Source organism: Cotesia typhae, unplaced genomic scaffold, assembly GCF_013202065.1.
Source record: "Cotesia typhae breed Kobodo isofemale line unplaced genomic scaffold, CoteBio_Ctyphae contig_27, whole genome shotgun sequence".
NCBI classification, from domain to species: Eukaryota; Metazoa; Arthropoda; class Insecta; order Hymenoptera; family Braconidae; genus Cotesia; species Cotesia typhae.
The window spans coordinates 2,925,023-2,950,244 of record NW_027423733.1 but is presented as its reverse complement, the minus strand read 5'-3'; the positions used below and the strand labels follow the sequence as shown (position 1 = coordinate 2,950,244).

At 33.5% G+C, this 25,222-nt stretch overlaps 1 protein-coding gene across 1 annotated transcript; it reads left to right on the top strand.

Moving 5' to 3' along the window:
• The first annotated feature begins 8,492 nt into the window (after positions 1-8,492).
• LOC141525745 (myrosinase 1-like) lies at positions 8,493-16,939 on the top strand. The gene is made up of 6 exons (XM_074240353.1): positions 8,493-8,765; positions 8,842-8,975; positions 9,212-9,469; positions 13,302-13,482; positions 13,564-13,976; positions 14,705-16,939. Exons 1-6 carry the CDS (start codon positions 8,582-8,584, stop codon positions 15,083-15,085), a joined length of 1,551 nt encoding a protein of 516 aa, XP_074096454.1. The 5' UTR covers positions 8,493-8,581; the 3' UTR covers positions 15,086-16,939.
• Positions 16,940-25,222: the final 8,283 nt, after the last annotated feature.

The window sequence follows — 25,222 nt, the reverse complement described above, 5'->3', positions numbered from 1 at the left end:
CTATGCATTCTCGAATTATTTAGTCTGTGGCAGATCACCTTGCCCATTGAAAAAAAATCAGGATCGAAATTTTTGCGTTGCTATAGTTTGTGCTGATTAAATTTAATAATATTAAGCAGATTAATTGTTATAATTGGATATAATCAATTAATATCAGGAAAATAAGGTATGAACTACGGTTATAATACAAATTTAAGGAAAGAAAGGACCGTAGAATTACAAATCCGAACAAAAACAGTTCCACTGTAAAAAATTACGCCAAGTACACGTTCACAACTCTTGATTTACAAAAATGCCAAGGAGAAATTATCATTTTACAAAAAGATGTAAAATAAAAAAAAAACAGACCAAGTAGCCGTTATGATCTTTCATAATTGAAAAAATTTTGTGATAAATTTAACAAATAAAAACAATTTTTTAGACGTACTTGGCGTGCGTCATTGAGTACCCAAAATTTTTTCAGATGAATCGTGATAACGTGATAATACCCCTCAGGTAACTCATTGATGTCAAATATCAGTAGTTCAATAATCACTTTATCTCCTGTTCTTTCCCTCTTCACAGCATTACTGCATGTCTGATAGAAGTTTGATTAAACATCATTTTTAATGTACAACTTTTAATAACTTTCCAATGAATGAACTGATTTTCAAGTGGCTGGCAGCATTCAACGCCGTTTTTTAAGCCCCGTAAAGAATTTTTAAGTTCGCATTGATCGAACGTTAAAATTTAGGAGTACTTCCGAAAAAACACTTTTTCGGTTTTCTTTCGTTCACGATATCTTTTGAACGAATTAACCGATTTTGACTGGTCAAGCGGCAATTGACGTGATTTTTCAAGATCAAGAGCTGATTAGTTTTTGGAGATAATCGACTCAGCCGTTTAAAAGTTATTCCAAAAAGCAACTTGAAAACAAAAATTTTTCTGAAATTTTTTCACGGTTTTTTGAGATATCTTGAAATTCATCTATCGGAATCGGTAAAATTGTATTCAAAAACCAAGTTCGTTCATGTTTTTTCAAATGGGCCAACCACGATGAAATCGGTAAAGTCGTTCATAAGTTATGAGAGGTTTACACACACACACACACACACACACACACACACACACACACACACACACACACACACACACACACACACACACACACACACACACAGTGACACACAGTGACACACAGTGACACACAATGACACCCTTGTGGGGATACTCATGTAAGTTTTCTGTGACCTTGAAAAAATTTTCAATTTTCTTAGCGGAAGTTCAAAATATACTGGTGGCAAGAAAAATGATTACTGAATTAATTATAAAAACTGCTTAGTAAATTAATGATCAAATTTCGTGATAAAATCCTATTTTTTTTTTAATTTATAGTAGAAATAAATCATACTTTAAAATAGAGCTCCGGTGTTTCTTAAACATTTATTAATGCTATATTTTCTAATGAAGTCAATTTAATTAACATTTCATTCAATTAATAAACTTATTCATTTTTTCTCGATCTGAACGAAATGCTCGGAAGCTATTTAGTTGTACAAATATCAATCTTATCCATGAAATAATGAAAACAAGCATGAATTTCAATTGTTATCGATTCATATGGTTGCATCAAAATGATCATCAGTAGGGTTAATGACTTGGTGAGGAAGGGCTGAAAGAATTGTCCGTAAAATCGCTTTTCATATCAGTTCTCTGGCTCAGTTGTCATAAATGAAAAAATTTTGGGTACTCAATGACGCACGCCAAGTACGTCTAAAAAATTGTTTTTATTTGTTAAATTTATCACAAAATTTTTTCAATTATGAAAGATCATAACGGCTACTTGGTCTGTTTTTTTTTTATTTTACATCTTTTTGTAAAATGATAATTTCTCCTTGGCATTTTTGTAAATCAAGAGTTGTGAACGTGTACTTGGCGTAATTTTTTACAGTGGAACTGTTTTTGTTCGGATTTTACATCTTTTTGTGAAAATTTCTCCTTTTGACGTGATGAGCACTCGATTTTCGAAACACGAGGTAAAACCAATGACTTCACGATTTTTGAAAATCTTTGATTTTCTTAACGGATAGTTAAAAAAATCATCAAAGTAAATTTAAGATTTTTTTTAGAAATTATATTTACATTGAAATTTTTTCTTAATTACAATTTCCGCCATTTAGAAATACAGAAATTACATATTTCATAAAAAACGTTGCATTTGTTCTTTCGTTTTTTACATTCTCACAGAGTATTTAAAATTTGTCCCTTGTAGAGACTGAAAAAAATGGATTTATCAACCATATACATAGGCAGGCTTAGTAGAGGGTTATATTCATAATTTACTAACAAATAGTTGTTACATACATAATATCTCGCATTTTTGTTACAATCACATCTTTTACGCTCTTATTCTCGTTGTACTTCACTGTAAAGAGAGAATGATAATAATTACATCAAAGGAAAAAAACAAAAGTCGAGAAAAAATTACTTACTGATCATCATATTATTCACCATGTAATAATTCACCGTACAATATTTTGCAAGCTTTTCGTGCTTGGTATATATAATCTATACTCGATATCATTAATGGTAGCCAGTAATTGTTGCGCATGATAATTTCCATCGTTTGTTAACTGCGGCAATTTTTCATAATTCATTGTCTTAATCATATTATTATTCAAATTAACACTCGAGAAATCAATAGTCTTATCAGCAAACGAAACAAAATAATGTGATTTAAAATTGATAGTAAATTTTGATTTGTACCTGGAAACACTTAAATGACTTACTGTACGTAATTTTAGTCGACTTATAACGATACAAGTCATACAAATAGTGTATGTACATCGGTATTAACAAATAATAATTATTATTTTAGTATAGCATCCTTCCCCTTCAAGGAATAAGGTTATAAATATAATAATAAAATTTTGATTGAAATTTTGAAAATTGAATTTTCGCGCGCTATTTGGAATAAGAATGAATAATTTTCTTAATAACTAATAATTTAGCATCCTCTTCTAAACAGGAAGAATTATAATTGCTATTATTATTATTGCAATGATAATAATAAAATTTCATATGAATTTTTAACTTTAAAATTTCCGGCGTTTTTTGAAATTATAACTACAATAATTTATATTAGTCTTCGCGATGTGTTTACTCAAAATTCCTTCGACTGAGGGCCGGATGTTAGATTAATTAAATAATAATCTTCATAACTATAACAATAATAATAATAATAATAATAATAATAATAATAATAATAATATCTCTATAACAATAATTATGATAAAAACAGAAATATACAAGTATTAAAAAAAATAAAATAATAAAAAGTTTTCTAAAATAAAGTTGTGTTAATTATTTTACAAATACATGTAAAGAAATAGTCAATGAATTTAAATTCAAAATAACAGCTTAATTTTTCAGACATGCCAGGTGCATCTAGAAGCAATACAGCTTACAGCTGGGCATATATTAGGATTATGTATGAGTACAATAAATTTGAATTAATTTTAATATAATATTTAAAATGAATTCAAATTCGCGCCTTTCTGGCACATAGTGACACCTACTGGATACATTTAGAAGTATCCCAGTTCAAAGCTGAGAAAGTAATGAAAACGATTCACACTATATACATTTACATAAAATATCTACAAAAAATATTCATTATTATAACAACTTTAAATAATGATAACAATAATATTAATAATAACAATAAAAAGAATCATGAAAATCAAACGTTAAATAGAATAAAATTACAATTTTAGATAGACTAGATTTGAATTAACCGCCTATTTTATCAAACTTTCAATGGGAATGGAACAACTCTGATACTATACAGTAGTATACTATTCTAACAAAATGAAATGTACCAACTTGAAAATAAAAAATCTGGAGCAGAGTAACTATCCGGAGAGGATCTCAGGCGTCAAATGGAAACGAACTAACTCTCATACTCGAAGTGGTATACTATTCGCAGAAAATTGAACAGTACCAACTTCTAAATTAAAATCTCGACCGAAATTAGTAAAATCTCTCGTAGTATCGAAAAACGGGGGAGCGAAAATATTATAAATTAAGATAACGCTAAAAAAGGAAAAAAACTATATAATTATTGCTGTTTTATCGAAAGAACTAATAATTAAACTATTCAAAGCGCGTGACAAGTGTTGACATGTATATAGTAATAAAATAAATCAAGTTGAAAATAGAGTGAGGTTATGTTGACGTCTGACTCGAGAATAGAGGCACTGTAGCTTTACGCCTACACATTCACACACATTTTATGTGTGTTGTTGAACGTGTACTTGGCTTGAGGCACGACAGTGCCTCCGGATTAATCGTTCAACGTTAATAAATAAAGAAATTAATTTATTAATCGTCCAACGTTAATAATTTAATGAATCAAATAGTTAAATTATTATCAGAAACAATTCCAGACATTTGTTGCTTTATGATCTTGGTATATTTTAACAGCTGATTGAGTTCACTGCCACCTAGTGAAATAGTACATAATAACGGAAAACCTGTCTTAGGTTTCCCCTCCAGAATACAATTTCCGAACATTCCGAGATTGTGAGATTCGCATTAATAAAGAAGAGATATCAATAATAATAGTTTTAGTCAATAATAATAAAAATAAAAACAATTATAATATTAATAATCAAATGTGAAATAAAATGAAAATGTTTCATTTAATTATTTTAAGACTCCTTCAGATAACATGGCAATGAAAATTAAATTTGAGCGGGAAGTTAAAAATTTTTATTAAGGAAATAGTTGACTTAAATTCCATACTCTAATGCTCAATAACTTGATAATAATAGCAATAATTTTAATTTAATAATGATAAATATTATTATTAGCATTATTTTCATTATTAATTCATTGATATCATGGAAAATAATATCAATATTATTATTATTATGATTATTATTGTCAACATATGAATATTTTGATTTTCGCTTTTTTTTTTAGAATAATAATATATATTCTGGTTTTCGCTTCTTTACTGGAATAATAATATGTTATAATTATGATAATAAAATTTTGATTGAAACTTTGAAATTTGAATTTACGCGCGCTTTTTGAAATAAAAAGGAAAATTTTTATAAATAACTAAAAGTTTCACATGCTTTTTAAAATAAAAAGAATAATAATTACTAATATTATTATTATTGTTATAATAATAATAATAAAATTTTAATTGAATTTTTAAATTTAATGTTTCGCGCGTTTTTTTAAAATAAAAATTATAATAATTCACATTGCGTTGCATCTACTCAATATTACTTCTACTGAGAGCCAGTTTTGTAATTAATTAAATAATAATAATAATAATTATTATTATTATAATAATATACAAATAATGTGAATGATAAAATAATGATGGAAAATTAAATAAAATAAAGTTATATTTAATTATTTTACGAATACCTGAAATTGAATAGTAAATTAATTTAAATTTGAATTAATCGCTTAATTTGTCAGTCCTGCTGGGTGAATCTAGAGGCAATACAGCTTACAGCTAGACATGTAATAGAAATTATGCATAAGTACTACAAACTTGGATTGAAATTTAATGAAATATTTTAAACGATTCAAATTCGCGCCTTTCTGACAAGTAGTGTCACCTGCTGGATGCATTTAGGCGCATCACAGTATATGAACTGTGTATAGCCGGAAAAGAAATGAAAACAATCCAAGCTATATATTTATAACAAATATTTATTAATTATTATTATCATTATTATTATTATTATTACAACTATATTCTAATTTTCGCATCTTTTTTGGAGTAATAATATGTTATAATTATAATAATAAAATTTTGATTGACATTTGAATTTTCGCGCGCTTATTGAAATAAAAATATAAATTTTTACAAATAACTAAAAGTTTCACATGCTTTTTAAAACAAAAAGAATAATAATTACTAATATTATTATTATTGTTATAATAATAATAATAAAATAATAATGAAAAATTAAATAAAACAAAGTTATATTTAATTATTTAACGAATGTACGAAATTAAATAGTAAATGAATTTAAATTTGAATTAACCGCTTAATTTGTCAGTCCTGCCGGGTGAATCTAAAGGCAATACAGCTTACAGCCAGACATGTAAAAGAAATTATGCACAAGTACTACAAACTTGGATTGAAATTTAATGAAATATTTTAAACGATTCAAGTTCGCGCCTTTCTGACAAGTAGTGTCACCTGCTGGATGCATTTAGGGGCATCACAGTATATGAACTGTGTATAGCCGGAAAAGAAATGAAAACAATCCAAGCTATATATTTATAACAAATATTTATTAATTATTATTATCATTATTATTATTATTATTATTACAACTATATTCTAATTTTCGCATCTTTTTTGGAGTAATAATATGTTATAATTATAATAATAAAATTTTGATTGACATTTGAATTTTCGCGCGCTTATTGAAATAAAAATATAAATTTTTATAAATAACTAAAAGTTTCACATGCTTTTTAAAACAAAAAGAATAATAATTAATAATATTATTATTATTGTTATAATAATAATAATAAAATAATAATGAAAAATCAAATAAAATAAAGTTATATATAATTATTTAACGAATGTACGAAATTAAATAGTAAATGATTTTAAATTTGAATTAACCGCCTATTTTGTCAGACGTCCAATGGAAATGGAATGACTCTGATACTATACATAGTATACTTTCCTTAGAACATTTAATTGTACCAACTTAAAAACTTAAAAATCTAGAGCAGAGTAACTATCCGCAGAGAATCTCAGACGCCAAATGGAAACGGACTAACTCTGATACTAAACATGTACTATCCGCATCGAACTAAACTGTACCAACTTCGAAATAAAAAATTCGACCGAAATTAGTAAAATCTCTCGTAGAATCGAAAAACGGAGGAGCGAAAATTTTATAAATTAGGATAACGTTAAATAATGAAATAAACAATATAAATTTTGGTGTTTTACAAAAAGGACTAATAATTAAAATATTTAAAGCGAGTGTCAAGTGTTGATATGGACGTAGTAATAAAATAAATCGAGTTGAAAATATGATGAGGTTATGTTGACATCTGACTCGAGAATAGAGGCACTGTAGCCTCACGCCTACACGTTCACACACATTTTATGTGTGTTGTTGAACGTGTACTTGGCTTGAGGCACTATCGTGCCTCCGGATAAATTTGCAACCTCTAAAAAACGTGATGCTTACAGTAAACACAGTCGGTAGTCTGGCGCTCCGTTTACAACGGAATTTTTGAACGGAACTTGGCACCAGATTCTACCGAATCTGTGGATCACTTAAGTTTTTGATATTTGTTGTTTTAAATAAAAATAAATAGTGTATCAATTACATTTAGGCTCAAATTTCATTTATAAATTATATAAGCTATCCCTGAAAAGACCCTGGACTTCGGCGAGCAAATGTCGAGCCGGAGATTTGGTGAAAAATAAGAAAACGTCAAAACGGACCCGTTACAAGATGGACGAAGGAGTTGAAGAAAGTCAAGAAACATTTCATTCAATGTCAGACGAAACTTATTGGGATAAGATGATAATTTGTTTTATGAAATCTACTTTCCATGTCGGATGTTGCCGAATAACGTTTTTACTAGCATGATAAGATTTGTAGCAAAATCGATCTTCTATTTAAATTTTCATTATTGAAAACGAATTATCAAAAACTAAAATCTCATCAGACTTCGAGTTATTTTTATTCCGGGATTCAAGATTGTAATCTCAAACCGCAAATCTGATGCAAAATTTAATTTATTTAAACAAGAATTTTAATAAAAACTCGATTAGTTAAAGAAATATCCTGACGAGTAATTCCTCGCCACCTTGAACGAAGGTTTAAAGTAGCTATCTCTCAGTTCGGAAGTTCGGCAATATAATATTACCATTGCGTCACTCAAGACGTAACAGGGAAGTATATTTCCTTAGAAAAGAATATTTAAAATCTCATGGTATGTTGATTTCAGTATAAAATATAAAACTACAGGCAGATTATGAAGTAAAACTACACTGCTTGATTCAGTCACTTTAACCACTTCCATAATACCTCTTTTCTTATTTATTTATTTAAAAATTTTCTTATTTCTAAACTATTCGGCCGATTCAGCTAATTTTCATACCAGATTTTTTTGTCTTTTTAATAATTATTCAGAAATAAACTGATTTACTGAATAAATTTCTATAATTATACGTTGATAAAATTTATTTTTCTCATGTTTCATCTAAAGTAAGGCTTAAGATGCAAAATTGAAATCTCCGACGGCAATATCTGTTTATTTATTAGCGGAATTTTTTGTATTAACTTGTAAAAATAAACTTATTCTCGATGAATGTAATATTAATAGATTATTTTTCCCTCTTTTTATTATATTTACATACCAATGAAAGACTCTTCCATGATAGAGAAGCTATCACTAATTTCAACGTTCAACTTATACGTTATCAACACTTCAATGTAGATTACTATTAATTTTTATGATTGCTAATTTTCATTTTAAAAACTTGACATCAGTCATACTCCTTAACATTGAACTATTCACATAATCTTATAAGATGTGCTTACGAGTAGAGAAAACACTATCTTTTGATTTCCGGAAAAAAATTAAACTTTTTTATTTCGCTATATTTCTTTCGTTACCGAATTTGTCAAGTTGTAATGATGATAAATTTCCAGATGATTTTGTACTCGGTGTTGGAACGTCTGCTTTCCAGAGTGAAGGTGCTTGGAACGTATCGAGTGAGTAATAGAATTTTTAAATATTTTATAAACGTAAGTTATCATGAAAAATTTATTCTTATGTCATATTATAAAGACAAAGGCGAGTCTATTTGGGATGTCTTGATTCACGAAAAACCAGATATCGTGTGGGGGAAGGCTAATGCTGATGTTGCAGCAAATTCTTATTACTTGTACAAAACTGACGTCGACCTTGTTGAAAAAATTGGAGTAAATTTAATAATTTTTATTATTGTAAATAATGCACAGTAAAAAATTTTGCATCAATGCGCTAAAAAAATTTGTGTTAAATACTTCACACTTATTTTGTTAATTGAAGAGAATTAATAAAACTGTCAAATAGTTTACGGCAAAATTTTTTACTGTGTGAGTTTTCTGCATAGCTAATCAAAACAATTAAAAAAAAAAAAAAAAAAAAAAAAAAAAAAACGAATTTAAATTTTCAGGCCAATGCTTTCAAAATATCAATATCATGGCCACGAATTTTACCAAATGGGTTCAACAACGAAATCAATTATGATGGAATCCAGCACTATCATGACGTTATTGATGAAATATTGAGTAGAAATATTACTCCGTATATTAACATGTATCACTGGGACTTGCCGATAAGACTACAGGAATTGGGTGGTTTAGCTAATCCGTTGTTTGTAAATTGGTATCTTGACTATGCCGAAATTTTATTTAGATCATTTGGTGATAAGGTAATCTCTTGATTTCTATTAAAAAAGTTTCATGTAATTATGTGCACTTAGAATTAACTGTTTTTAACCACCTAAAAATAAAATTGAGATGAAATGTATGTGGCATCAAACTATTCGTAACGTGATTGGTCGAATATATCATGAGCATGAAAATATATGCAAACGCTATAGTAAGGCGCGCACTTGCGCGCGCAAATTTGAATTCTAGTATATGATAACAATAATCTAAATTTTCAAAATTTTCTGGGTATTTAATTCGGAATATGAATTGTCACGGGGCTCCTTCATTACCCGTTGAAGGTCCTCACCCTAGCCGCGGTTAGTTATCGACGGATCACGGAGCGCTGTGGTCTAGGATGCTCGCGCAGTAGAAATAAAATTTACATAAGTTCCGGGGCCTAGAAAATAAGTGTTCCGCGGATGGGGATAATCCCACACGAGGGACGAGTGAAGTTGCCGAACGGAAAAACGACATTGTGAAGCCGGAGCCCGAGCAACCAACACGAGATTTTGGAAATACCAGGTAAATATTTATATTCCTCTGAGATTCCTGTGGAACCTTCAGAGCGATTATTTTAACTTATAAAATTGATAATTACTGCTAGGCATTTAGCCAGCCTAATTATCCAATAAAACTGTTCTAACTATCCTGAATTTCCAGATAAAATATTGCTAAATATCCCGAGCTGCGACGCAGTGAACCCGAGTACCGAGAACACCGTGATTTTGGCTGACAAAGTTACCTCTATTAGAAGTCAACGAGAACAACAAAGAGTTTAACCTCGGGAAATTATTGCGTTGTCCCCGGAAACTCTAGGCACAGGCCAGGTTCCGTCTTCCAATCACCCTACTTGATTAGTTAATTAATTATTCGAATTAATTAAAACATCTAAATTATAAGTCGAGGTTAAAATTAGTTAAAATAAAATTTGAACAGATAGAAAATTCAATACGTTGGAAAAATTTTAAATTAAAAATAAAAGAGGTTAAACTTAGAATTAATATTATTATAAAATTGGTCAAATAAAGTAAGATCAAAATTTACAAATCAGAAATTTTGATATCTACAATTTTGAGTTAACTGCGTCATTTATATAAGCGATATTCTGTCGATTAAATTATTACAAATTGGAAATTAAAATAAAACTAAAGGAAACTAAAATTAGAAAATTGTTCAAATTAGATCAAAATTGACCAATAAAATCAACAAGTAAAAATGAATTAAAATTTAAATTAAAATGGAAAATTAAAATTAATAATTAAAATTTATTTTTGGAAAATTATCAAAAATTATAAAGTAAAATTATCATAGACACAAATTCCTTAATTTAGAATATTAAAATTGTTAAATAGTAAATTAATTTATAAAACAAAATTACAATAGAAAACTATCGACAAAAGAAAATTTGTTCAATAAACTTCGATAAATAAATTTGTCAAATTCCAGTACGATGATTTCAAAATTAATCAACATAAAATTTAGCCTTGGGAAATTTTTACCAAGTTGAAGACTAAGTCTCAAATCTTGACTGAAATTCAAAATAGACATAAGCCGATTATTCAGGCAGTTTGAATTCGAGTAAATTTTAATTAATCGAACATTTTGGTTGAATAAAACGCTACTGTGATATTAATAATTAAGCAACCAGGATTTAAATAAAATTATTTATCGAAGTCAAGTTAGGGACCGGGAAGTTTGATTCTCAGAAAGTTATGTTGTAAAGAGTATTTTGGATTTTAAAGTAATTGTAAATTAGAGTCAAGTGCGTATTAGATAAATTGTTTTATTGAGAATTGTGTGTGTGTGTGTGGAAAATATTTTACAGTATATACTCCTCGTTCACGGGCTGTCGAGGAGGTTAGAATTAGCAGGTTGTCGACTAGTGTCATGGTATCCTCCTCTGTCCTAGTCGACTTCAGGTTCCTTAGTCCCGTAGTGAGGGTCCTGTGGACAGCGAAAGGGCTAAGGACGGTATGTACCTTGGGCAGGGGTCCGGGCGACCACCCAGGGCATATCTAGAGTCTTAGAGAGTGAGGGTCCTGTGGACAGCGCGACTTAGTTAGAAACTGCAGTATAGACGCTCCTTATGAGGGTACTGTCAGGAATAAGAACCTATGATAGAAACTACGATATAGACGCTCCATATGAGGGTATCGTAGGAATAAGAAACTTTTATAGAAACTGCAGTATAGACGCTCCATATGAGGGTACTGTCAGGAATAAGAAACTATGATAGAAACTGCGATATAGACGCTCCTTATGAGGGTATCGTAGGAATAAGCAACTTTTGTAAGTATGAGAGTGTGTGTGAGCATTAAATTGAGATTAAATCATTGTCAGTTTGCCAAAATAAATTGATAATTACGTCTATTTCAATAAGCAAGTAGAAATTTTAACGACCTCTCTCGAATGATAAAATTTTATATTACATGTGAATTGATTATTTAAGTTGAATACTACGCAATAAAATTTTACTGCTGATAATTATTTTAAAAAATTTCATTTATCAACAAGTAGTGAGCACTGGCAGTGCTGCCGTACGCCGTTAAGTTCGTTTCAAACATATAGTCTACTTTAAGGTAGTACCCTCGCCAGAGTTGTTTTCTTAGGATTTTTTTAACTTTCCGCTAAGAAAATCGAAGATTTTCAAAAATCGAGAAGTTATTGTTTTCACCCCGTTTTCCGAAAATCGAATTTTCATCAAATCTCGACGTTTTAAGGGCCTATAAGCTTCCCCGAATTTTTTCGTGATGTGCGTGTGTGTGTGTGTGTGTGTGTGTGTGTGTGTGTGTGTGTGTGTGTGACCCTCTTATAATTTTGGAGCGGCTTGATCGATTCCATCGCGATTGGCGCCATTCGAAAGGGCTTGACCAAACTTCAATTTTGAATATAGTTTGAATCGATTCGGATCAGTAGATTTTGAGAAATCTCAAAAAAACTACAATAAAATTTTATTTCAAATGTGGTTTTTTTGAAATGACTTTTAAACGACTCTACTGATCAATTCCAAAAACTAATCGGCTCGTAACATCAAAAAACCACATCGATCGTTACCAGCCCGATCAAAACCTACTGATTCATTTGTGAGTTATCTTTGTCGACAGAAAACCGAAAAAAGTGTTTTTTTGCAATTACTTCGAAATTTCTAGTTTAATTTATTTGAACTTGAAAAGACATCACAAAGCTTAAAAAATTGCGTTGAATGCCGCCAACCGCGTGAAAATTGGTTCATTTATTCAAAAGTTATTGCGGTTTGAAAATTCCAAATATAGTGTTTTATCAAACTTCTATTAGATTTTTGAGCTTGGAGAGTTCAAAATGACTCGAAAATTATATTTTAGAGCTCGTAGAGCTCAGAAACGTAAGAAGTGAAATTTTGAAAACTTAAGAATAAGCGGGAAGTTGCAGGGATGGCCTTTAAGGTCAACCGTTTTTCTAATTTTTTTAATTATAGCAGATTAATATTCATATAATTCTACATTGATTGACGCAAAATGAAAATTTTTGACCATCTAGTTTCAGAGATATTTAATTTCAAAGTTTGAGTTTTTGAATGATCTTATACAGAATGGTATGTGGGATATCGAAAAGTTTACCTACAAATATTTTTATATCTCAGATACTTTTCTGAAGATCTTCTTAGAAAACTAGATTAATGTTAACTATCAACTAAACAATTTTTTTAAAATAATTTCATTGACAACTACCTCACAGTTTCAGAGATATTTATAATTAAGTACACGGAAAGGAAAATATCGTTAGAATAAAGATACGAATCGAGATACTATAACTTTTATTCAGTTTTAAAATCAAATATTATCAAATTTTTAGGTTAAATATTGGTCGACATTTAATGAGCCAGGTTTTAATTGTGTCATGGGTTACCAAGGATCTTATGCGCCTCTAGTTAATCAATCAGGTATCGGTGAATATTTTTGCCTTCATCATTCATTGTTGGCTCACGCAAAAACTTACAAGATGTACAATGAAAAATTTCGTGAAAAACAACAAGGTTTATCAATTTTTTACGGCTTATAATTTTTTATCAAGAAAGATGAAGACGTATTAACAAATCAAATAAAATGTTCCTTAGGTAAAATAATTATAGCTTTTGCACTTACATGGCCAGTCCCTAAAAATCCGGAAGATATAAACGAATTAGAGCTAGGTGAGCAGATGCTGAAATTTCAAGATGGATGGCTTTTGCATCCGTTATTTTCGAATGAAGGCGACTATTCAGAGTTCGTAAAAGATAGAATTGCTCGACAAAGTTCACATCAAGGCTATTCTCGTTCGCGTTTACCAGAATTTACAAAAGAAGAAATTGCATTGATTAGGAATTCAGTTGATATACTGTCTGTCAATTACTACCATGGCTTGGAAGTCAAGAAATTTTCAGCTGATGATACAAAACCCATTGTTTCTCACGATGCAGATATCGGTATAATAATGCAGATGCTGACTAGTGTTTATGAAACTGGAAATAACAAATGCAGTATCGAAAGAGTATGTGAAGATGATATTATGTTGGTTAAGGGATCATTGTGGTTCTGGAGCTTGAAAAAAAGCAAATATTCAGTTTTTCACACAAAAACTATTATAGATATTGAGATAAGGTTTATTCAGTTCAACACATACACTCTTAAATGTGTTAAACGCGTTCATTGTTTTTTTTAATTAAAAAAAACCTTACCTAAAGTCAATTAGCGATGCCGGCATTGTACAAAATCTTTTCAGTCTGTTTAAAAATTTGATTTTCTTTCACTCGCACATTCGCATAAGCATCGTAAAATAGTATATTACACCCCTAGGGAAGAAAAGTAAGAAATGTCTCAGATCACATGCAATTATTGGCCGAGGCGAAGCCGAGGTCAACAAACATGTGATCTGAGGCTTTCTTATTTACTTCCCGAGGAGTGTATACTATTTTTTTCCCCGACAAAGGCGTAAAGCGGAAACTTCGTTTAACGCAGCGGGGCTCTATTAAATTATCTATCGATTAATGCGCAAATTAATTGGACTACGTGGATTACCAATCGTGTAATTAATTAAGTAGTTACGAAACCGAGCTAAAACAAATTATTTGATCGTGAAGCACTATCTGATGCTTCGCATATGTCATGCAAATTCGTGCAAAAATGATTTTTTCAAAAGTTACAAACGAAATTGATCCCTTAAATTAATTATTTATGATCTTTTTCATGATTTGATATTAAAGTATATATCTGTTTCAGTGTCATCCATGGGGTCTTTCAGCGATTATTCGTCGCATAACTGCAAAGTATAATACGCCAACAATAGTAATCGGTGAAAATGGCTACCGAGATGAAGGTCAACTGGATGACATTGATAGAGGTCAATTTTTCTACTATCATCTTAAAGAAGTTCTCAAGCTTGTGAAAGAAGGTTTTAACATTCAAGGATATTTTACTTGGACACTTTTCGATATTTTTGAGTGGACACAAGGTTATGAGCACCGATACGGACTTTTTTCGGTAAATTTTACGGATCCAGAACGTCCAAGAATACCTAAGCTGTGGTCGGCGAAAGTTATAACCGACATTTACAGAACCAGATCGATACCATCATCTTTTGATTCGTTCTCACAACGATAATTCAGACGGAATAGTAATTTTTAACTTCGATAGACTTTATTGTAATAATTCGAAAGGTGGGATTTGACATACAATCGCTTAAATTGCATAAAATAAAAACATAAAATATTTTTTTTCTTTAATTATTCTAAACGATGTATTAAAATTTATTTACTGGTTTTTGTGTTTCTAAATTTATTTAATTGACGATATATAAATATATCATAGTACTTGTGTGACTGTAAAATTGTTTTGTATCTTTGCCACTCGGCTTTCGCCTTGGTATGTAGTAAAATCAATAAATATAATAAATAAATGAATAAAACATTGAATTAGACATTGAGTACAAGAAGAAAATGGTCGATTTATTTGAAGATAAGATAAGTCAGCTAAATGTAGCGAGATATAATTTTTGAAATATAGAATAATAATTGCAGAACAGATAAAAAAAAAATCAAAGAAAAAAAAAGGATCAAATTGAAGCAAAACATTAGGAAAACGGTTGACCCTAAAGGCCATCCCAGCAACCTCCCGCTAATTCCATATACCTAAGCATTTAAAACTGCACTTATCACGTTATTGAGCTCTTCGAACTCAAAAATATAATTTGTATTGTTTTGAGCTCTCTGAGCTCAAAGAATTAGCTGTACTCAGTTTTTGAGCTCTTCGAGCTCAAAAGTTTGATAGACGTTTAATGAAACAAAATTTTTTGAATTTTCAAGCCGCAATAATTTCTGAATGAATGAATCGATTTTCACGCGGTTGGCAGCATTCAACGCAGTTTTACGAATTCTATGATATACCTTTAAACACAAATTGATCAAACCTGAATTCCGGTGTAATTCGAAAAAATCAATTTTTTTTTATTTTTTTCGTCAATGATAACTCACGAACGAATCAACCGTATCTACTGTAGCTATCCCCACTTAAGTAACTGTTTGATTCTTACTAGATCCATCTAGTAGATCGCTCTGACAGGAATACTTTGTAACGTTGCGGAAGGCTGGAAGGCCTCACCCCGAATATTTATCGAAGTTTCCTCCGGATGGACAGCTCGCCAGACCCAGAGTTCGTTTGGAGGATCACACAACTACAGCTAACTTTACTAATTTTAATCTTAAAATATATCAGAGTCATGTTTTTATTACTATAGGACTGGGGTTTATTCGACAATCAAAAATAATTCAAATAAAATAAGATGTTATTTTATTAAACATTAGTGATTAAAGATAAAAGTGATAAAAAAAAAAAGGTTATTTTAATCTCGCAACTTAGACACACCTTACAAATTGAGAACTCATAATAATAATAATAATAATAATAATAATAATAATCAAATGATAATAAACAATATATATACAACAATATATACATAAAACCTTTATACACGTGTTTATGAGAGACGAGCCGCGACCTATGTACTTGGGACTCACGACGCGTTCCACGATAGACTAACCCCTACTCGATTCTAACGGACTTGTACCCTTCCCTCTATCTACAGAGTTAGGCCCTGTAGCCAAAAGAGTCACGGGAGACGTAGGGAATACCCACGATCTGTCCGCACCCACCTGAGTACTTCGACTGGGAAAGCCAATCCAGGAAATACCCCGCCTAGGTTTTGGTCAAGAGACGCGATAATGGAGATACGTCTGGAAATGCCTCGACGTAATCTCCAGCTACAACACGATAAAGAGGTACTACCTCGGTGAGCGTGATACCGCCCTCCTCGGCAACCTCATCTACTAGGGTGTATATTCGATCGCAGGGAATACCCACGACTAGAATATACACGGACATTCGGCGGTCAAAAAGAGTGAAGGGATACTGGAGCACAATACTTGTTTCCGTCGATCCACGACACTCTGCCACTGTTCAGCGAAAAACACCACACTTCACAGCTCAAGTTAGAATGACCAAACCGGCCGAAGAAATCGCTCTTAAGTACTTGGTGAGCCGCTCCACCTTGGGACGGCGCGAACCCTAATTGCGACACCTAGCGGCAGGTAGTGAATTAATTTTCGCTTTCTCTCTCTAACAGTGGCGCGCGCGCGCCAGCTCTTATCCCTACTCTTCTTGATCCTTCCTCTTCCCTTTCGTTCGGTACGCTGGTCTCTCTGGTCGCTCATGGCTCGTCTTTTTATCCTTCTCTCTCTTTTATTTAAAAATAGATAAAATATATATATTTCTTTTTCTCTCACAACGTTTAAAATAATAACTAAACTTTTATTAAATAATAGAAAATTACGTGCTCGCCACACCCCCCTTTCTTAAGAAAGAAAAAGGCTGTGAACCTTTTTTCGAACTTTTTCTTTACTATATTAATAATGACTGGGGTAAATCAATTTTTCGTTCGTTGTCAAAATTCTTTATTATAATAACTAATTTAATATCACATGACCCTTTCCTTTTTTTTTGTTTTTAACTTAGATTTAGCTGTTAATCTCTCATCATCTTATATTTTACAGTAAGGTAATACTCTTAGTATATCACGATACTTAACATCTAAAGTACAGGTACATGAGATATTTTTTTCTTGCTTCTTATGTTAAACACGCGAAGAACAATAAATAGAATAAAAGGAAAATACAAAATACAAAATAAAATAAATAATAATAATAAAAAAAAATATAAACTCTACGCAGTTTTTGGGACTACGGTTTCCTTAAGCTGAATTCCTTCTGTCGTCTGCTGCTTACTTGGGCCATTTTCGTACTCCACTAGAGTACCATCTCTTCTGAGGTACGACTGGATTAGTACACCATCTTCCCTCACTCGGATGTGGCGCTTTTGACGGTTGGAATGAGGCTTTCTTTTCCGTTTCTTGCTACACAGTGTTGGTGGTCTCGGATCCGAATCAATAATAATTGATGGAGGAATTACTGGTGGATTCATTCGATGTGGAGCACTTAATGGAGTCGGTTCATAAGTTCTAGCTTCTTGGAACCGTTGCGTGGGTATAACGCCCATTACTAAACCCGATCGAGGTAGTAAATTTAGAATGGGTTTACTAAGCGAAAAGACAGCAACTTCCTTTACTGACAACTGACTAAGTGGATCAACCTCCATCACTTCAACTTTGGCTACTAGTTCCGTGACATCCTGCATTTGAACAGATGATTGAGTGTGCTCGATGCGTCCTGGATTTACCTCTTTCAACAATTTGGCGGATCGTTTAGTTCTTGATGGTAGAGGCGGATTATGGATTAAAATCGCCTTCTTCCCTGATGCAGCCTCATTAATCGGTTTACCAACCGATCGTTTCTGGACCGGTGCTGCGGACACGGGTTGGAGAGCACATTTGTCGCGCCTTCGGTCTGTTTGGACGATGGTAGCATGACGGGTGAAATCTTTATTCTTGGCTGGGGCAGATTCACTCACTTTCGGCTCTTTTGGGGCCTTTCGGTCCTCGGCTATCTGCTGTAACCGCGCGATAGTTTGCGCTAAATTCTGGGTTTTAACTGACCTCTTGCATTTATGTTCCTCAAGACGCTGGTTGACGCGGCGTTTGAGGATTTGTTTCTGCTGCTCCCATTTGTGATTCGCCAATTCTTGTTTCAAATTTTTCTTCTTCCCGTTTTCTTTCTTTTTATTAACTGATTCGTCGCTTCCTGCGATACCGACCACTGCTTCTAAAGCCCTCATCTCCTCCTCTAATGATCCTCCTTTGGCCTCCGTTGGTGAATTTTCTCTGTTCATTATGCTGTTTCGTATTTTAAATCAAAGAAAAGCGAAACACACAATAATACAAGCAATAATAAGAAAAATACGAGATAATTATTAACAAAAAATGGTTGTGTCTAAGCGCTTAAAAATCGCTTTCAAATGAATCTAAAATAATCAATGGAGTCTCTCGTTCAACGAACGGTTTGAGATCCTTTATATGTACTACGTGTGATTCCTCATCTTTGGTTACTTCGAATACATTCGGGCTGATGACCCTTTGAACTATAAAACCACCCGTATACTTATTCGCAAGTTTTGCTGAGAATTTATCTACAGCTGATGACAAATGATGCTTTCTTTTTGCGACTAGATCACCTATCTTGGGTTCCCAACAATTATGTCTTTGATCATAATGGTAACTCTGTTTTGAAAATGCTTTGGCTAAGTTTAGACGAACTAAATCCATCGCTTCTGCTAGTTTACTGAGATTATCTTTATGATTATACCCTGCAATTGGTTGCCCTTTTTCTAATCTGTCGCGTAGAGCGTTTGGGGGTGACAGTTCACGTCCGTAATTTAAGTACGCGGGCGTGAATTGCGTTGATTCGTGTTTGGATGTGTTAATCGCGAAAGATAACTCTGGTAACAATTTGTCCCATGACTTTTGATTCTTTTTTATGAATTGTGATATCATTGTACCTACTACTTTATTCATTCTTTCCACCGGGTTACATTGTGGTGAATAAGGTGGTGTTCGTAGGTGTTCGACTCCATATTCTTTTAATAGTGACGTAAATTCTTTACTAATAAATTGGCTGCCGTTATCGGACATGACGACTCTGACTCGACCGAAACGCAATATGACTCTCTCCTTCAGAATTTTTACTACGGTTTCTGCTTTTGCTTGCCTCATCGGCTGTATTTCCACCCATTTAGTAAACTTATCTTGAAGAACTAATACATAGCACATTCCATTTGAGGATCTAGGTTTTGGACCTATTATATCGACCGAGACTACTTCCCACGGGCGCGTAGCATTCACTGTGCCCATTTTGCCTGGACTCAGTGTTTGTGCAGGTTTGTACTCCTGACATTTCTTACAACTACATACGTATTTCCCGATGTCTTGATACATCTGCGGCCAATAATAAGTTCTCGCAATCCTGTTAATTGTTTTTGTGATTCCAAGATGTCCTGTTGTAGGTAGGTCATGATTTTCGTACATGACTTTAACTCTTAAATTTTCCGGAACGCATAACTTCCACACATCCCAACGATCCGCGTAATTTAGGCTGTGGTGTACGTATCTGTACGAGTTACCGTTTTTCAAACAAAATAAAGGGTATTTTTCTGGATTATTCGTTACTCCCTCAATGACCCGGGCGTACCATTTATCTTTAACCTCTGAGAAAGCCATCACTATGGTCTCGTGTAGGTTTTCATTTTCTTCTTCGGTTTGTCCTTCATTGCTTCGAGATAACGCGTCAGCTACTTTATTTAATTTACCCTTTTTATACTCAATAACAAAGTCGAATTGTTGTAAGTATAAACTCCATCTGGCTACTCGACCTGCTGGGCTCTCCAGTGTCGTTAGCCATTTTAAACTCTGGTGATCGGTGATCACGGTAAAAGTATATCCTTCTAAGTATGGGCGCATTTTCTGTATGCCCCACACTACTGCTAAGCATTCTTTCTCAGTTACTGTGTAATTAACTTCACTTTTATTTAAAGATCTACTCGCATATGCTATCACGTGTTCCTCACCCTCTGACTCTTGGGTTAACACAGTACCTAAACCTTCTTTACTTGCGTCAGTCTGTAATTTGAATGGCTTATTAAAATCTGGTGGTATCAAAACAGGAGCAGTTTTTAATCGATTCTTCAACTCGTTAAATGCTGTTTGTTCTCTCTCTCCTCACTGCCATTTCTTACGTTTTTGTAATAGAGCGATTAGCGGTTTCGTCAGATCGGCACAGTTAGGGATAAATCTACTATACCAGGACACCATCCCGATGAACTGTCGTATTTCTTTAATACAAATGGGTGTTTTCAACTCATTTATTGCCCTAACTTTTTCTTCATCTGTTCTAATCCCGTCACCGTTTATTACATGACCTAAGTAAATTAATTCCGTTTCTAAAAATTTGCTTTTTTCTTTATTTACTTTTAAGTTGGCCTCTTTCAGGCGTCTAAAGACTTCTTTTAATACTTTCATATGATGTTCCAACGTATTGCCAATGACTATGATATCATCAAGATATACGAATGTATATGGCTCTAATTCTGGCCCTATTATACTATTTAACAATCGTTGAAACGTCGCGGATGCAGAATGTAATCCGAATGGCATTACTTTAAACTGGTATAACCCCCTACCCGGTACGGTAAAAGTGGTTATCGGTTTACTTTCTTCGGATAATGTCACCTGCTAATAACCATTCTCTAAGTCGATTATTGAAATATACTTAACATTCCGTAATTTGTCGAGGGTAGCGTTGACTTGTGGGAGTGGGTAGGCGTCTCTTTCTGATATCTCATTTATTTTGCGAAAATCAATACAAAATCTATATTTTTTATTCTTTTTCTTCACCATAACTACTGGTGAGCTCCATGGACTACTTGACGGCTCTATTACTCCTTTTTGTAACATTGACTCTACCTCATCATCGATCACTTTCTGCATCGCTGGGTTTCGAGGTGAATACCTGAATTTTATCGGTTCAATACCTGCTTTGACCTTGATTTTGTGTTTTGTTAACATTGTTGGTCCTTTGACCTCTGAATTTTTACATAACTCAGCCTGAATCTCGTTTTTCGCTTTATATATGGGATCCACGAATGTGTACATGCTTACTTCTGGTTGCGTATTACTAATATTATGCTTCAATTTAACACTATACTTGATTTCCCCTAGGTTATCTACTCCGAGTAGGATGTCTCTATTAAATTTGGGCATAATAAGGAATGGTAATATGTGATCCTTATCTTTAACTTCCATTTTTACGTGTGTAAGACCTACGCACTGTACTTCGTGGCCGTCAATGACCGTGGCTGTTTGGTTAATCGGAACGTGATAAGTGTATAAATTTTTCGATCTAATGTAATCCCATAGTTCCTGGCTAATTACTGACTTTGTTGCCCCCGTATCGACAAGACACCATAGCGTTTTATCCCCTACTTGAGCAACAATATGCGGCCGGGGATCTATTGGTTTTGATTCGGCGTTGAATCGGTTGAAGACATTGACGGTTGGTCCTGTAGATGTTGATGGGATTGTTGACTCTGGGATTGCTGGTTTAATGCATGCGGATTCTGTGTTTGCCGGAACGACTGATTTTGATTTCGAGGGATCCACCTTTTTCCTTGCGGTTTCGCGAAAGACTGGCTTGTTTTCAGGTTGTTTTGACGTTCCTAACCACTTGTTTCGTTCTCTTCTCGGTTTTGGGGCCGACCCCCCTGTCTCGTGTCAGCCCTCTGACCGATTCCCGATGGTTTACAGTTACAATTCCGCGGGCTTATCCCTTTTGTACCACAGAAAACACACATCATCACTCTGGGATTTGGACATCCTATCTGTCTGTGTCCTTTTCCCCCACATCTCCAACAATCTGAGCGATGATCGTATTCATTTATTACTATGGGTTCATTCTCTTTACATTTCTTCGATTGACTACTACTGTAACGCGTTTCTGGCATTACTGATTGATTTTTTGGAGGTTTATACGCTGCTTCTTGTACCAATAGTTGCTCGTAGGAGTCACATAGCAACATTAAACCATTAACATTCGTGAACTCTGTACGTTTTATGTACCGCTTGTATTCTGGTCTTAGATTCTGGTATAGACGTTCAATTTTCGTATTTTCGCTCATGTGACCATGTCTGCGCATTAAAATCTGGAGCTTCGTAATGTATTCTTTTGCGGGTTCTTTTAATCCTTGCATTCTATTACGAATCTCTTCTAATTGTACGTCTACACCCGCTGGGATGTAAAACCTTTTAAGGTCTTTCACGAATTCTTCCCACGCTTTCCATTCCCGTTTGTTATTTCTGTACCATAATAATGCCTTCTCTTTTAATAAAATTGGAATACATTTAACTAGTTGATCGCTTTCGATCTCGTAGCTTAGACTGATTTCTTCTATCCTTTCAATAAAATCTAAGATACCCTTACCCCCGTCAAATGCTACTCCCCATTTTCGGATTTGATCGCGAATATCTAAGTCGTTGCGTCTAATTGGTACATAATTTGTTGTAGCCTGACTAACTACCTGCTGACTATTTTTGGAATTGTATTCTTTTTCTAATTCTGCTCTTATCTCTTTTTCTATCCTTGTACGCATTTCTTCTGGACTTTCCGTCTGTGTCTGCGTGGTTTGTTTTGAATGTTTCCCTAGTAACCCTAACAGTTTTTCTCTTAACTCGGTTATCTTACGTTTCCTGTTATTTTTCTTCTTTCTTTCGCGTTCTTCGGCTTCTTTTCTTTCGAATTCTACTCGTAACCTCTTTTCGGCTTCTTGTCGAGCTAACCTTTCTTTTTCTAAAGACTCTTCCTCTTTTCTTACTTGAGCCTCTATTTCTTTCTCTAATTCGCGGAGGGTTGCTTCCTCGTCTTCCGACTCCTCGGAAGAGTAGAATTTTCTAATATCTTCGGCTGATGCTGAGATCTGCGCTGCGTTTTTATTACCTTCTGACCTACATAATACCGGTGTTGACTGTGTTGAATTTGTTTTGCGTGAAACGCGTACATCTATGTTAAGTGGGAAATCGCTTCTATCATCTGTATTGTCGGTCATTGTTTCGTCTTTGTCTACTAAACTCTCTTTACTACCTACTCTGCTACCAGATTTTAAAAAATCGCGTAGTTTTAATTTTAATTCTGCCAGCGTTGCTGCTGGGTCAAACTCTATCTGATGCTTTTTTAATTCCTCGATAATATCTGCTTTTTTCAAATTCCATAAGAAAGACGTTTTAACCGGGGTACTATGTCTGACCGACATTTTTGATGAGTAACTTAGTTTTCAAAAGAGGGCAATCAATTTATTACTTACAAAATCCGTAAAATAAGAAAAATAAAAAAAAAATTTTAATTCCTTACTAAGATTGTATATCTATCTATTAATGTCCCTGTTCGAGTGCCAAAAGTTAACCTGTAACGTTGCGGACGGAAGGCTGGAAGGCCTTACCCCGAATATTTATCGAAGTTTCCTCCGGATGGACAGCTCGCCGGACCCAGAGTTCGTTTGGAGGATCACACAACTACAGCTAACTTTACTAATTTTAATCTTAAAATATATCAGAGTCATGTTTTTATTACTATAGGACTGGGGTTTATTCGACAATCAAAAAAATTCAAATAAAATAAGATGTTATTTTATTAAACATTAGTGATTAAAGATAAAAATGATAAAAAAAAAAGGTTATTTTAATCTCGCGACTTAGACACACCTTACAAATTGAGAAATCATAATAATAATAATAATCATAATAATCAAATGATAATAAACAATATATATACAACAATATATACATAAAACCTTTATACACGTGTTTATGAGAGACGAGCCGCGACCTATGTACTTGGGACTCACGACGCGTTCCACGATAGACTAACCCCTACTCGATTCTAACGGACTTGTACCCTTCCCTCTATCTACAGAGTTAGGCCCTGTAGCCAAAAGAGTCACGGGAGACGTAGGGAATACCCACGATCTGTCCGCACCCACCTGAGTACTTCGACTGGGAAAGCCAATCCAGGAAATACCCCGCCTAGGTTTTGTTCAAGAGACGCGATAATGGAGATACGTTTGGAAATGCCTCGACGTAATCTCCAACTACAACACGATAAAGAGGTACTACCTCGGTGAGCGTGATACCGCCCTCCTCGGCAACCTCATCTACTAGGGTGTATATTCGATCGTAGGGAATACCCACGACTAGAATATACACGGACGTTCGGCGGTCAAAAAGAGTGAAGGGATACTGGAGCACAATACCTGTTTCCGTCGATCCACGACAATCTGCCACTGTTCCGCGAGAAACACCACACTTTACAGCCATAAACGCATCACAGCCACGGGTCAATGTATATGACTGAATGACTCCTATGTGTTAATCGCTTCGGCATTTATTAACGTGTATATCTTCATGTGTGAAGAATACATTTATTCAACACTAATCGACTATCGCAGAGGATTACAGCCTCACTGTAATAAGGGCCTAACGAACCCTCGAACCTCGAGTTAACCCCATAAGCTAAGCTGTACTAACGTGGTGAGAGCTGAATGGCAGGGTGGGTAGATCCCTGTCTCTAACGTAGCGGTGCCGGTTCTGGTTGGCGACCTCCGGTTTCGAGAAACACAAATGCTGGGTGTAAAAGGCTCTCTCTCTCTCTCTATAATGTATTGTCTCGTGGGAACAAAATGGAACAAAATAATAACTCAAAAACCAAAAAACAAAACCAAATCCTCTTAAGGAATCTCAAACAAGTGCGTATT

What these genes read in the sequence shown, in the direction of transcription:
- LOC141525745 (XM_074240353.1), top strand. Translation starts at nt 8,582, where the DNA reads ATGTGCTTACGAGTAGAGAAAACACTATCTTTTGATTTCCGGAAAAAA. An exon ending in AGGTGCTTGGAACGTATCGA is followed by an intron (nt 8,766 to 8,841) that starts GTGAGTAATAGA and finishes CATATTATAAAG; the next exon opens with ACAAAGGCGAGTCTATTTGG. An exon ending in ACAAATGCAGTATCGAAAGA is followed by an intron (nt 13,977 to 14,704) that starts GTATGTGAAGAT and finishes TATCTGTTTCAG; the next exon opens with TGTCATCCATGGGGTCTTTC.